General features: G+C 63.0%; 1 protein-coding gene and 1 long non-coding RNA gene across 4 annotated transcripts; one reads left to right on the top strand and one right to left on the bottom strand.

Moving 5' to 3' along the window:
- Nucleotides 699–2,321, top strand: LOC108638525. Its single transcript, XR_001919920.1, has 2 exons — nucleotides 699–729; nucleotides 1,207–2,321. It is a non-coding gene; the product is annotated as an uncharacterized LOC108638525 (long non-coding RNA).
- On the bottom strand, nucleotides 2,285–9,522 carry C21H14orf79 (chromosome 21 C14orf79 homolog). Of its 3 annotated transcripts, none has more exons than XM_018066467.1 (6): nucleotides 8,709–9,522; nucleotides 6,989–7,618; nucleotides 5,687–5,832; nucleotides 4,287–4,416; nucleotides 3,820–3,924; nucleotides 2,285–2,996 (listed from the first exon to the last, which is right to left on the bottom strand). In XM_018066467.1, the coding sequence occupies exons 2-6, from the start codon at nucleotides 7,502–7,504 to the stop codon at nucleotides 2,835–2,837; spliced, it is 1,059 nt and encodes a 352-aa protein (XP_017921956.1). In that variant the 5' UTR covers nucleotides 7,505–7,618; nucleotides 8,709–9,522; the 3' UTR covers nucleotides 2,285–2,834. The 3 variants fall into 3 exon arrangements, with proteins under 3 accessions (XP_017921956.1, XP_017921955.1, XP_017921957.1); XM_018066466.1 differs by lacking the exon at nucleotides 8,709–9,522 and adding an exon at nucleotides 8,044–8,131 and having other exon boundaries at nucleotides 2,287–2,996; XM_018066468.1 differs by lacking the exon at nucleotides 8,709–9,522 and having other exon boundaries at nucleotides 2,886–2,996; nucleotides 3,820–4,016; nucleotides 6,989–8,124.

Here is a 12,350-nt window from a genome sequence, read left to right as displayed (position 1 = left end):
CCAGGCAGTGGTTCATCTCAGCCCCTTTCCTGTCCTTGTGTGTGTGAATTTCACAGCAAGCACCGGTTTCCTTGCCTGCCTCAGCTTTGGATGCTGTGTCTTCATTGTCATCTGGTTTTGGAATAAACGTTATCGCGTGTCGTCCTGGCTGTTGCCTCCCCCCACCTGGCTGGCTCCCAGGCTGGCAGACTCCAGCACTGGGTCCTCGGGCACCTCTTGGCCTCTGTCTGTGGGGTCACTGTGCATACTTTCTCCAGCCTGGAGGCATCAAGGAAGCCAGGCTCCTCCTCACTCGACGGCCGGTGTCTCTGCGGGGCTTTGTGTCCGAACCCAGCTCTGTGAGGCTGATAGAGTCTTGGCAGAAACCCCAGAGTGCTGGTCGCAGCAGTCTTCTCAGTGTTAGTCTCCCCGCCTGGGCTGGAGGCGGGCTCCAGGCCTGCCCCCCGCTGGGGCTGCTTGGCCTGGGCCCGCTGGGGCTGCTTGGCCCGGGCCCGCTGGGCTCGTGTGGAGCTGGAGGTCCCTTCGCTTGCCGCGGGGGTGAGGAGAGTGGCTGTGGCCTCTTCCACTGCCTAGGTATTCCTTATAACCTCAACCTTGTTTATTTCTATTCATTTCAAATTTGGGGAAAGAAATGGCAACCTGCTCCAGTATTCTTGCCTGGAAAATTCCATGGACAGAGTCTGGTGAGCTGCATAGTCCATGGGGTCACAAAGAATCAGACACGACTGAGTGAGTAATACTTCCCCTTTCATTGTTAAAGTTTTTATAGCGGCTTTATTTAAGCCCTGGTTTGGTAGATGGTTGGGCTTGTTCTGGTCTGGGTGAGAGCGCCGGCCGCCCACACCCTGACCTCTGAATCAGGTGGCCAGGCGGCACTTCCCGTGAGCCTGCCAGTCTCTCCCAGCTCAGGAAGCCCCCTCCTCATGAGGGTGCAGAATCAGGGCCAGACTGGATGTCCGATTAGATGGGGAGTGAGGGGGGCCCAGGCTCTGGTGAAGGAGCAGAGCAGGGCGGGGCTGGGGGACAGAGTTCAGAGTCGGGACTCCAGTGAGGAGCTGCCCGAGCCCCGGCTGGACCCTGGGCCAGTGGGGCAGGGAGGGCCGCTGTTGGAACAGGAACACGGCAGCGTCTGAGTTTCAATCTGGGTGGGAGGCAGGAGGCAGATGGGGCCCCCTAGGGTAAAGTGATCGGACACATTCCCTGCAGGTGGGAACACCAAGAGGAGGCGGGGCCCCACCCAGACCACATACTGCATTCTCGTGTCCAGACCTCCCTGACCACGTGCAGAAAGGCTCCTTGGAGGCCAAAGGGGAGTCACGTCAAGGATGTTCTACCCAGACGCCCTTTCGGTAAAATCCACCTTGGCTGAGATGTGTGCGCGTACATGGGAGGATCCTGAGATACAGGGGAAGGGGGCTGGGAGCCAGGCATGCCAAGGTGACTGGCCGAAGGAAGAAACGCCCCAGAGGAGTGACTGGAGGTGCCACAGGGGGCAACCAGGGGCTGTCCCTCTGAGCTGCCCTGCGCCTGCCTACACACGTCCGGCAGTCTCTTCCCTCTCAGGAGATGTTTCACAGCTTCCATCTTTGTGGGAACTCTTCTGTAGAGCCGGGGACTGGGCGCCTCGTTGCTGACCACCCGTCTAGTGACCAGGATCTGGTGTTCTCACCAGTGGGACCCAGCCTCCATCTCTGGGAGCCCAGGCCCCGCTGCAGGCCGCGGACACCGAGATTAGAAGGGGGCGCAGGATGGCACGTGTTGGGTCGTCAAGTCTAACTGAAGGTCGGGATGAGATGGCATAGCCCAGGCCATCTCTGCTGGCGGGGCCCTGGGAGACCCCACGTGGACAGTCCCCTCCCTGTGATGGAAGATTCCCACCTTCCGGCTAGAAAGGAGAGGCAGATTTCTCAAACACACAGCCCCCCAGAATCAGTCACCCCTAAATAAGGCAGGTGGTCTGTGGAGTGGCTGAGGGCGCTGGGGTGCGGGTGACCCCCCCCCCCGTCTCCTGTGTGATGTGACAAGTGACAGCTGCTGGCCACTGTCCCCGCTGGGCCTCTTGGGGTCTGACACCTGCGTCCATGGAGCTGGTGACTGAGGCCTCCCCGGCTGTGGTCTCCCCGCCTCGAGAGTGGCCTTGAGGGGACAGTGATGCTGGGGTCCCTGTGCCTGCGGGCCCCACTGGCCTTCCCTCCCCAGGCCTCCCCGAGGGCAGGCGGGGCTGCTGCTCAGGGTCCAGCACGGGTCCTCACACAGCAGGCGATTTAGCAAGAACACAGCTTGTCTGGGCTGTTCCATTTAATAAAATTTTACAAAAGTCAGTGCCGCCTGCTGGGCTCTTTCGTCGGAGGGATCTCTTCCTTAGCTGATGGCAGGCCGCCCACCCGCTGGCAGGCAGGCAGGTGTGGCTGCTGCAGGGAGCACGCTTGCTCTGTGGAGACGGCATTCCCACCCCCACCGCGCGCCCAGCCACATGGACACCTGGGCTGGGGGCCAGTGCAGGACCTTCCAAGGGCCCTGATGGCTGCTCCCAGTGACAGTCCCAGCCGTGTGCCAGGCCAGCCTGGGGTCCTGGGCAGCGTGGTTCAGGCACAGGGCCTGGGGTCTCACAGGCGCCCCCAGAGCCACCTTCCTTCTGCCCCACCAGGCTGGGGCAGGGCTCCCGGGGACCCGGGCGCACCCTTCCTGGCGCTGGCCCTGCTGAGGGACACACCCCCTCATCAGAGTGTCCATCCTGATGTGGACCACCTCCACAAAACAGTTCTGGTTTCCAGTACCAAACCAGACTGAGGAAATGGTGGAATCTCCCATCAAGACACAAAAGCTGTCCCACTCTAGCAAATGTCACTATTAAACAATGTCAATTTCAGGTTACGAGGACTGAAAATCTTTTTTCTTGGAGTTGTGATGTACTGCCCATTCCCATGTACGGGGGTCTTCAGGAAGAGGCTGTAGGTGATCAGGCTGCCCTGTCCACCAGCTGGTGTCCCCGAGAGCTGCCAAGAGAGGAGAAACCAGTCAGGGCGAGCACGCGTGCCCTGCGGGACTCCCCGGCCGCTGGCACCCGGCCAGCTCGTCTTGCGGCCCTCACACGCGCTGTCAACACGAAGGAGCTCTGGACGAAGCCACAGCCTCTCCCCGAGCGGACAGCCCAGGATGGCACCCAAGGGCAGCTCTGGCCTGGACAGGTTGGCCTCCTGGTCTTCCTCCAGCCCGGCTGCGGCCCCTGGACATTCCTGTCGGGCCACGGCCATGCTCCAATCCCCGCCCAGGCTGCCACAGGAGAGGGGCTGCTGGAGACACTTAGGTCTCGCTGCTCTAAGACAGCCCAGCCACGTGCCTCTGGGAGGTTCCCCTTCCTGCCCTGTGACGGTTCTGCAGAGCAGAGGGCTGGCCCACGGGCTGGACTGTCCTGCCCTCCTCCGCCTGTGGGCTCACTCCACACCCTCCTCCTCCCCAGCTCCACTCAGGCCCCTCCTACATGACCCCCTCTCACCCGCTGTGTGTCAGGCCTTGTCCCTCAGGGCTGGATGCTCAGCACGGGGTGGGGGTTGGGGGGTGGAGAGGCCCTTCTGGGTGGAGCTCGGGGCTCTGGAGGAGATCAGCTGGCTGGTCAGGGCGTCCCCCGTCCCAACACCTGCTCCAAGGGTGGGCAGAGACCCCGTTCCTGGAGAGGCTTTTCTGTGCAAGGGGCTGCGGTATGGAGCCCCTTCTGCCTGCCTGGGCCCCACCGTGCCGTGGGGAGGAGCTGCCGCCCTGACCCCGCAGCACCCCCGGACTCAGAGCCGCAGGTGAAGCAGCGAAGCGACTCGCACTCACCCTGGTCTGGATCAGGGCTCTGCAGTGCCGCAGGCGGAAGCCGAGCTCTTCGGGCTCGCGGAAGCCGGGCTCTCCCAGAGTGCGGCCAGGGCTCCCCGAGAGGCTCTGAGAAAGCAGACCAGAGTCAGCCAGAGGGACAGAAGGTTAGAGCGGCTTCTCCCGGCTTCCCTTTCCGCCTGGGCCCCTGGCACATCTCCCTGTAAAATGGCAACAGGCTCTGATCTGGGCTCCGTGGGGGGCTGCCCTCTGCACACCCTGGCCCAGTGGTATCCCCCCAAGCCCCGAAGTGCCCCTCCTGAGGAGCCACACCACCCAGGCGGCCCGAGGAGGCCGTGCCCAGCTGCTAGCGCCCCCGCCCCCTCCCCAGCCCCGTGCAGGCCCTGTGGTGTGCCGCACAGCATGGCTGGCAAAGACGCCGTGCGGTGCGGCCAGCCTCCGGGAGCCCCTCTCTACTCAGGTCAGCCCACCTTCTGAGCAGCGTCTACTCCGAGAACAGGAAGGAAGTTTTCCCGGCTGTGGGACTCGTTCCAGATGCATCGGGAGGTTGCTGTGGCCCCGGTGTTGTGAAGAGCCCTCCAGAGTTTCCTTGATTCAGAGCTGCAAGAGAGCTGCCTTAACCACAGGGCGACCTGCAAGGCCTTCGAAAGTGGGGCACGGAGGGCATCTGGCCCTCCAGCATTCTGAAGGCAGAGCAGCGGCTTCTGTTTCTTTGTTCATTTGCTCAAGCGTCTACTCGCCCAACACCCCTCCCTCCTCCCAGCTTTGTCTCCGCAGAGCTCAGCCCTGGCCTGAATGACCGATTTCACCACCGTGCATCTCCTCCTAGGGCAGAAGCTCCAGGGGGCTAGATATACTCTGCCGTCTTGCTCCCTGATGATCTCAGGTGTCTGGAACCATGCCAGGTGCCAGAGAGGTGCCCACAGGCCGAGAAGCAGATGCCAGAGGGGGTGCTGGGGCCCCACCTGGCGGACTGGCCCGGCCTCCGGGAGCGAAGGCCTCTGGGAGCAAGGGCCTCCGGGAACAAGGGCGTGGCTGGTCCCCAAACAGCTCCAGGGCGACAGACATGCCCAGTGCTGAAGTGCTACCAGGCCACCCCTCCATGTCGCCACAGCGCCGAGCCGGGCCAGTCCCGACCCCCAGGCCCACCTGTGCATACAGGTGCTCCAGGCTCAAGCCCCCCACCTGTGGGTCTGGACCACAAGCTGGGGAAGCAGTGTGCCCTGGCGCACTTCAGCCCGCGTCCCCGGGACCTCTGCTGGTGGGGGAGAGCGCCCCGCGCAGGCTGGCTCAAACCCCTGCCAGGGCCCAGGAGGGCCCGCCCGCTGCGCTGTCTGCAGTGCCAGCCTGTGAGGCGGGCTTAGGTCCCAGAGGAGCCGGCTCCCGGCCACCTGGACCGCCCTCTGGGGCCTGGCCCCACCTCACCGTTCACTTGAGCTAGTATGGTTTTCCACTAAGGCCATCTGACGAGATGGCCATCGGCAGACAAGTGCCTCTGTGACGTGTGATCCCAGGGACTTGGCCCTGGGGGTGGCAGCCCTGCGGTGGACTGAGCACCTCTCCAGGATCTGGGGGGTCACTTGCTCCCATCCCCCAGGAGCCCCTGAACCCGCCATGCCGGCCCCCTGGGCCCTCCGGAACCCGCAGCGCTCCCACCCAGACCTACTCTGCTCTGGACCGGCTGGAGGGGCCCCAGGGCGGGGCTGGACACGGCTCTTTAGAGGAGGCCGCCCTGCGACCCCGTGACCTCAGGTGCCGGGAGCTCGGGAGGGTCAGTGCTCTCCACAGCGGGAGAAGCACAAAACCTGAGGACCCCGGGACCACCAGCTCAGCCGGCGGCGGCACGCGAGCGCTGGTTTAAGTTCATTACCACAGCTTATGCGTGGATTCCAGGCCAGAGTTTTCTTCATCCCTTGTTTCTAAGAAGTGGTCTAAGGTGGCAATGCCCTCGGCAGCCTGTGGGACCGGTACTTCCTGAAAAGCAGACCTGAGAACACGGTCACAGCTGACCGCGGGCTGGAAAAGGAGAGAGACACACCAGCGTGAGGAGACACGCACGTCAAGGCGCCCCATTCCAGACACGGGACTGTGGCACAAGTGAAATTTGTAAGCGATTGTGTATCGTTGCCGCTACTGAAACATGACGTTTGTTCCTAAAAGTCGCTGCCCCGAGTCGTGCTGTGGAGACTGCGGTGTGTGGGAGAGTGTGACCACAGCAAAGTCATAAACTTCGTCAGTGACACACGGGAAAAAGACAGGCCCCCAGTGGAAATGTGAGTGCTGTCCCCCACGTGGGAACAGGTGAGAAATCCGTCCCGGCGGCAGTAAACGGCCCTTCCCGGAAGAGAGGTGTGTGGGTTGTGAGAAGTCTGAAGCGCTGGAAGGTGAGCTGTCCGAGGTCAGGGGGGTTGGGTGGGGGAGCCCCCAGGGGCGGGGGATGGGTGTGGCAGACCAAGGTGGCTGGGAGAGGTGGGCATGTGTGTGGTGTGTGTTCACGTGGGCCTCAGCTCAGCAGGTGTGGTTCTCTGCATTTACCCTGTGTTTCCGGCAAAGTTCACATTACGCTCAAATTGTTCCCCGATACGGTAACTGCATTGGAAGACAGTCCTGTCTTCAAAACAAGCGTTAGAGCAGAGCTAACTGAACGGGGAGTTGATCTCGTCAGAGGGCCAGGGAAACACTGCCAGGTTCAGAGAGCAAGCGGTCCACCCTGGGACCAGCGGACCTTTTCCTCTCCTCCCTTCTCTGTCTCACTTTTGGTGTTAGGGCTAAACCACGAGGGACGAGAGGGCAGAGAGAGGAGGGTGAGAGGCAGTCACCGTGAAGGGAAACGCTGGTGGTCAGGGCAGGACCGGAGGGACGAGGGACATGTGCTGGGCTCTCCCGGCCGCCTCCAGCGCCCCATCACTAACACACACTGACATGCGATCCGGCAGGGTTTTCTAAGTAAGGAGATTACAGATTCAAACAAAATGCTCCTCCCCCACATGCCCAGAACTGGGCCCAGGAAAACACAGCCCAGCTGATGGAGAGCGGGCGGACGGGAAGGTGGAGGGGACAGAGAGCGCGAGTTGCCAGGATGAAGGCCCAAAGACAAGCGGACCCCTCCCTGAACAGCCCATCACAGGGTAGGGGACACTTCCTTGCAACATGGCCAAGACTTTAGAAATACCTCAGAAGTGGCGGTGGCGCCGGTTTCTGTCACTCCACCCTGGTGAGGCTGGCTGGAACCGCGCTCCTTTTGGGCAGAAGCGGTTCTCCATGGCTGAGAGGCTGCAGGCCTCTCCCGGAGCTCAAAAGACTGACAGAATTGTTCAGAGCTGGCTGAGGATTCTTGAAAGACTTCAAACTCCCCCCAGGCGCCGCTGTGTTCCCCTGGCTCTGGACCCCTGGCGGTGCTGGTAGACAAGCCCTCGCAGCTGACCCCAGAGATCCCGGCTTCCCGGTCCGGCGGGGGAAGGGCGGAGCGGCGCCTTGCCCGCTCCTCAGCGTCACCACTCTGCCTGCCAGGGGTACCGCTGTCTTTAGAAACCTGGCGGAGGGAAACCCCGCCTGCTTGCTCTGGGAGGTCACTCAGAAAGGCGCAGAGAGGGAGCCCCTGGCCAGGTGCGCCCCCCAGCTCCAGCTGGTCTTGCATGTCGGTGCCCCGGGCCCGCACAGACGCGATGGGAAGACGCTCAGGAGACATCCATACTGCTGTGGGGGTGGACAGCGCCGAAGGGGGTCACCTGCTCGCCCACGGCCCAGCAGCTGCCCACGGCTTCCTCAGGAGTACAGATGGCCTGGTGTGAGTCCACTGTCGCTGTGGAAGGGACACAGACTGCCTGGTCATCCAGGAAGAGTGACCGGAGCCGCTGCCCGCTTTCCTTTCCCGCGCGCCTGGGCGACCGGTCCAGCACGGGGGCGTGTCCTAGAGGCCAGACAGGTCCTGGGGGTCAGCACAGCCTGGCAGCGTGGGCGATCTGCGGGGTCCTGCCTCGGTCGCCGTGGACAAGGGTCTCCGAGGCCCAGTCCGGCAGAGTAGGGGAGAGTTGGGGCGCCCGCGGGAGGGCAGTGCCCAGGAAGCCCCGAGAGTTGGGCCGGGGGCTCGGGTAGTTCCCTCTTCGGGGGGCGGGGGGGATCCGAGGCGGCCGCTGAGGACACCGATTGGGCCTGGCATAGGGCTCCTGAGGGGCGGACTCAGGGCGCGCTGGGTATCGGCGGCTATCGGGCCTGGCCTGCACCCACCTCGGCCGCCTCGTCGCCTCGGCCGCCTCGTCGCCTCGGCCAGCCGGCGCAGCAGGGATGCCTGGTGTCCCTAGGCCGGCGCCGGCCCGTTGCCCGGCAACGACGCGCGCCAGTCCCGCTTCCGGCGTCTGCCGCCCTGACGTCAGCGCGCCGGCGCCGCGCGGGGCGTGGCAACCCCAGGCCCCGCCCCCCCGCCGACCAAGCCTCGTCGGCGGTGGAGCGGGCCCGGTCTGGGTGGGCGCTGTCACCTTGCGCCCCTCGGCCGCCGCGTGAAGGGGATCTTCTTTTGTTAGATGCGCCCCTCGCTCAACCACCCCACTGCAGCGCGGCCGGGAGGAGCAGGCGCCCGCTGCCCGCACCAGCAGTCCTCCCAAGCAGGCTGCCCGCCGCTGACCCTCGCTCCGCGGCCCCGCCGCAGCGGGCGTGTCTAGCTGTGTGATGCCCAATCCGGAACCCCAGGGTCCCATGGAGTGCCCTGATTCTCAGCTTGGTCACCAGCTGAGCAGAGCTGGTGGTCAACATCACGGCAGAGCAGGGCCAGCCTGGGCCATGGGCCATCAGACCCTCCTGTGGCCGCCGGCCCAAGGGCAAGGTGGGCATTGACGGCCAGCCTCACCCTCCTGCCAGCTCCCCTCCCAGGCATTCTGGGCCTTTCTCCATCTTACCCAATCTCATGAAGTCAGCCCTCCGCAGACTCGACCATCATGCCCCCGCGGAAGCCCTGATCCACGCGGGGTCTCCCGGTCTACTGCCATGCTCAGATTTCTCCACCCTGTGACCTAAGGTTCTCCCTGGGCCCTGTCCAGTTTGCATGAATCACCGGTTCTCTCCCTGGTCCTTCTGACCCAAGCTACAGAAAATTTCAATTTTAAAAATGACTGGATGAGATCATTCTCTGAACCCTGGACCTGGCCTAGCTGTCCCTCCCCTGCCTCCTGAGGGGCGCAGCAGCCAGAGATGCAGTGTTGGGGCGACGCAGGCAGCCTGCCCAGTGCTGGGCAGTCACCGGGGTGACCTGCAGGGAGGTGGCCGGACACCAGCCCGTCCTGCCCCGACAGCACCCAGAGCGACCTGTCCCCTGTTGTCCACCCGCTGCTTGGACCCGCTCATCCACTGTGCGTGCCACCGGCACAGTCCAGGAGCTGGAAAGGGGAAGGGGGCATGGCCCCCGTCAGGTGAGGAAGCCGACGCTCAGGCGCAAAAGCCCGAGTAGGAAGTTTTGTTGGGGCGGAACCAGCTCTTCTGACCCTCAGCAATTCCCCAAGTGAAGAGTGGGGATGGCCCTGTGACCCTCAGGGGACAGAAGGAGATGACCCAGGCACGACACAGAGCCAAGGGTGGGTTGTCCTACATTATGCGGCGCGGTAGGTGAATGATGCCTCCAGGAGGAGCCCCTCCTGGTCCCCAGAACCTGTGAATATGACCCGTCACAAAGCAGAAGGAACTTTTGTTCTTAAGTTGCTAAGTCGTGTCTGACTCTGTGACCCCAAGGACTGTTGCCCGCCAGGCTCCTCTGTCTATGGGATATCCCCAGGCAAGAACACTGGGGTGGGTTGCCATTTCCTTCTCCAGGGGATCCTCCCGACCCAGGGATCGAACCCGAATCTCCTGCATTGGCAGGTAGGTTCTTGACTGTTGAGTCACCAGGGAAGCCCCAGAAGGGATTTTACAGACATGATTATGTTACGCCTCTCGTGATGGGGAGATGGTCCTAGGTTACATCGTTGTAATGGACAAGGGTCCTTACCGGAGGGAGGGAGGAGGGTCAGAGTCTGAAAGAGAAGGTGGCAAGATGGAAGCACAGATCGGAGTGATGCAGGGCTATGAACCAAGGAATGCAGATGGCCTTTGGAGCTGAGAAAAGCCAGGACATGGATCTGCCCCAAAACAGACCTCTGGAAGGAACGCAAGTCTGCCAACACTTGGAACTGTAAGGAATAAATGAGAGTTGGTGTAAGCCACTAGAACTGATGCTTTTGAACTGTGGTTTTGGAGAAGACTCTTGCGAGTGCCTTGGACTGCAAGGAGATCCAACCAGTCCATCCTAAAGGAGATCAGTCCTGGGTGTTCATTGGAAGGACTGATGTTGAAGCTGAAACTTCAATACTTTGGCCACCTGATGCAAAGAGCTGACTCATTTGAAAAGGCCCTGATGCTTTGAAAGATTGAGGGCAGGAGAAGGGGATGACAGAGGATGAGATGGTTGGATGGCATCACCAACTCGATGGACATGGGTTTGGGTAAACTCCGGGAGCTGGTGATGGACAGGGAGGCCTGGCGTGCTGTGGTTCATGGGGTCGCAAAGAGTCGGACACAACTGAGCGAATGAACTGAACTGAACTACGTGTGTGTATTTGTTACAGCAGCCATAGGAAGCTAATACACCTGGCTGACCCCTGGCTACCCTGCTCAGGAGGTGCTGGGTTGGGGGAGCCAAGACTCAGAGAGGCAGCAGGCATAACCTTGACATTGGTGCCTGGCCCTGGATGCAGGAGTGGGTGGGGGAAGCCCAAGTAGCTGACAGGTGTCCCCCGACTCCTCAGGCCAGCATCTGGGGCTCTGGGCACGACCTGGGACAGGAGCTGAGGGCCAGCTCTCCAGATGAGCAGGCAGGGCAGGGCAGGCAGCTGTTGAAGTTTAAATGGCTTCATATGCTGGAGGACACTGGTCAGAGGGGCCAGGTCCCCATGAAAACGGGAGTAATGGGGGCACAGGCCAGGACACCTCACGGTGCTGTGGAGGCCAGGTACAGTGTGCAGGAGAAAGCCCACATGGGCTCCTGGGTCTGTCCCTGAGCCCCAGCCCTGTTGAAGGGTGCAGACTGGGGCAGGGGGGCTTCTCTTCTGCCATTGCCCAGCCAAGCCTCCCCTGACCCAGCCCCAGGAAGAAGGGGCCAAACTCTACTCCGCCTGGAACCCGGTAGGATCCTAGCATCTCTGAGCATCACCTGATGAGCCACGGCGAAGGGTCTCTTGCTTCAGGGGCACCCTGAGTCCTTGGGGTGAGTCGAGGAGGACACCCCTCCCCAGGCCTGGAGCGGGCACTCAGCCTGCAATGAGAGGCCCGGAGCCCTCCTCGACCTCCTCTGTGCGAGGACCGGGTGGGAGGGCAGACGGCGGCGGAGGAAGTCCCAGGTTCACACCGTGCAGTTATGCCCCTCCAGCTGGGCTAGGGCAGGGACACCAGCTGAGCTATTTCTGATTACGCTGCTGCGGCGGCTGCAAGAAGGCATCAATCACTGATGCTCTGGACATCCCTGCCTGTCTGGAGAGGCACGGAGAGCCGCCAGCCAGGAGGGTGGGGCAGGCTGCGGGCTCTGCTGAGGACCTGGGGCCTAGGGGGCTCTAGCCGGCAGCCCTGGCTCCTCACCCTCGGCCCCAGCAGTGCCCTGTCTTGCCAGCCCCAGTGCCTTGGGACCCAGTCTGAGACCCCTGACCGGCGGCCCAAGGCTGGGGTGTGGCCCCAGCTCTCCGGTGCGGTGGTCCCAGGGAGGAGGTGAGCCTGTGAGTGCCTCATGACAGCCACTGCCAGCCCCCGTAGGGCGACCCTCAGAAGTGGTGCGGGGCCTTGTGAGTGCCAGCACAGCTGTGGGTCAGCCATATCTCCATGCCCTGGGGGCGGGGGCGGGGCCAGCTATTCCTGAGCCATGCCTAGCTGCTGTGGCCTTCCCCGGCGGGGCATCTGTGCCCAGAGGGGCACCGCAGGACGGGGCTGGAGCGGAGCCTGATGGCGGGAGTTCCTGGCTGCCAGGGCTCCACGGCAGGGGCCTGGCCGGGCTGTAGGGAGGGTGGGAGTGGGGCTCGCCTAGGCCTCATAGGTCCTGCCTGTCCAGCTCTGTGGCCCAGCGGCGAGGCTGGGGCATCCACGGCCTCCGCAGGTGGAAGGAGGGATCGATGGCGGGAGGCAGGACCCAGCCTGCCTGCCCCGGGGCCAACTTGGGGGCCATCTCCCTCCATGAAGCTGCAGGCTGCCACCTGTGGGGTCCACTGTCCAAGGGGTCACACCCTTCCAGAAATGAAATGGGCGTGCAGGGACCGTGGTGGTACATGGGGATGAGCGCAGCAGGTGATGCCAGCCCTCTGCCTCAGAGCAGGCAGCAGAGCGGGGGCAGCCCCTCGGGCTGGGGCCCCTGCCTACCCTCATCCTGAATCTGGGGCCCTGAGCCAGCGCTCAGCCACCTCCCTGGCTGCAGAGCCAGCCAGGCCCCAGCAGGACAATGTAAACCCACTCAGCCCTCACCAAGGCCAAGGGCAGAAGTGGTCCCAGGGAGGGTCCCTGCTCCAGCTTCCCCCAGGCCCTGGCCAGCC

This window comes from Capra hircus, chromosome 21, assembly GCF_001704415.2.
Source record: "Capra hircus breed San Clemente chromosome 21, ASM170441v1, whole genome shotgun sequence".
Taxonomy (NCBI): Eukaryota; Metazoa; Chordata; class Mammalia; order Artiodactyla; family Bovidae; genus Capra; species Capra hircus.
The sequence above is the reverse complement of the archived record's forward strand: the minus strand, read 5'-3'. Positions and strand labels throughout refer to the sequence as shown.

What these genes read in the sequence shown, in the direction of transcription:
- C21H14orf79 (XM_018066467.1), bottom strand. Translation starts at nt 7,504, where the DNA reads ATGTCTCCTGAGCGTCTTCCCATCGCGTCTGTGCGGGCCCGGGGCACC. An exon ending in GAATCCACGCATAAGCTGTG is followed by an intron (nt 4,417 to 5,686) that starts GTAATGAACTTA and finishes GCTCTCTTGCAG; the next exon opens with CTCTGAATCAAGGAAACTCT. An exon ending in GAGTAGACGCTGCTCAGAAG is followed by an intron (nt 3,925 to 4,286) that starts GTGGGCTGACCT and finishes CTGCTTTCTCAG; the next exon opens with AGCCTCTCGGGGAGCCCTGG.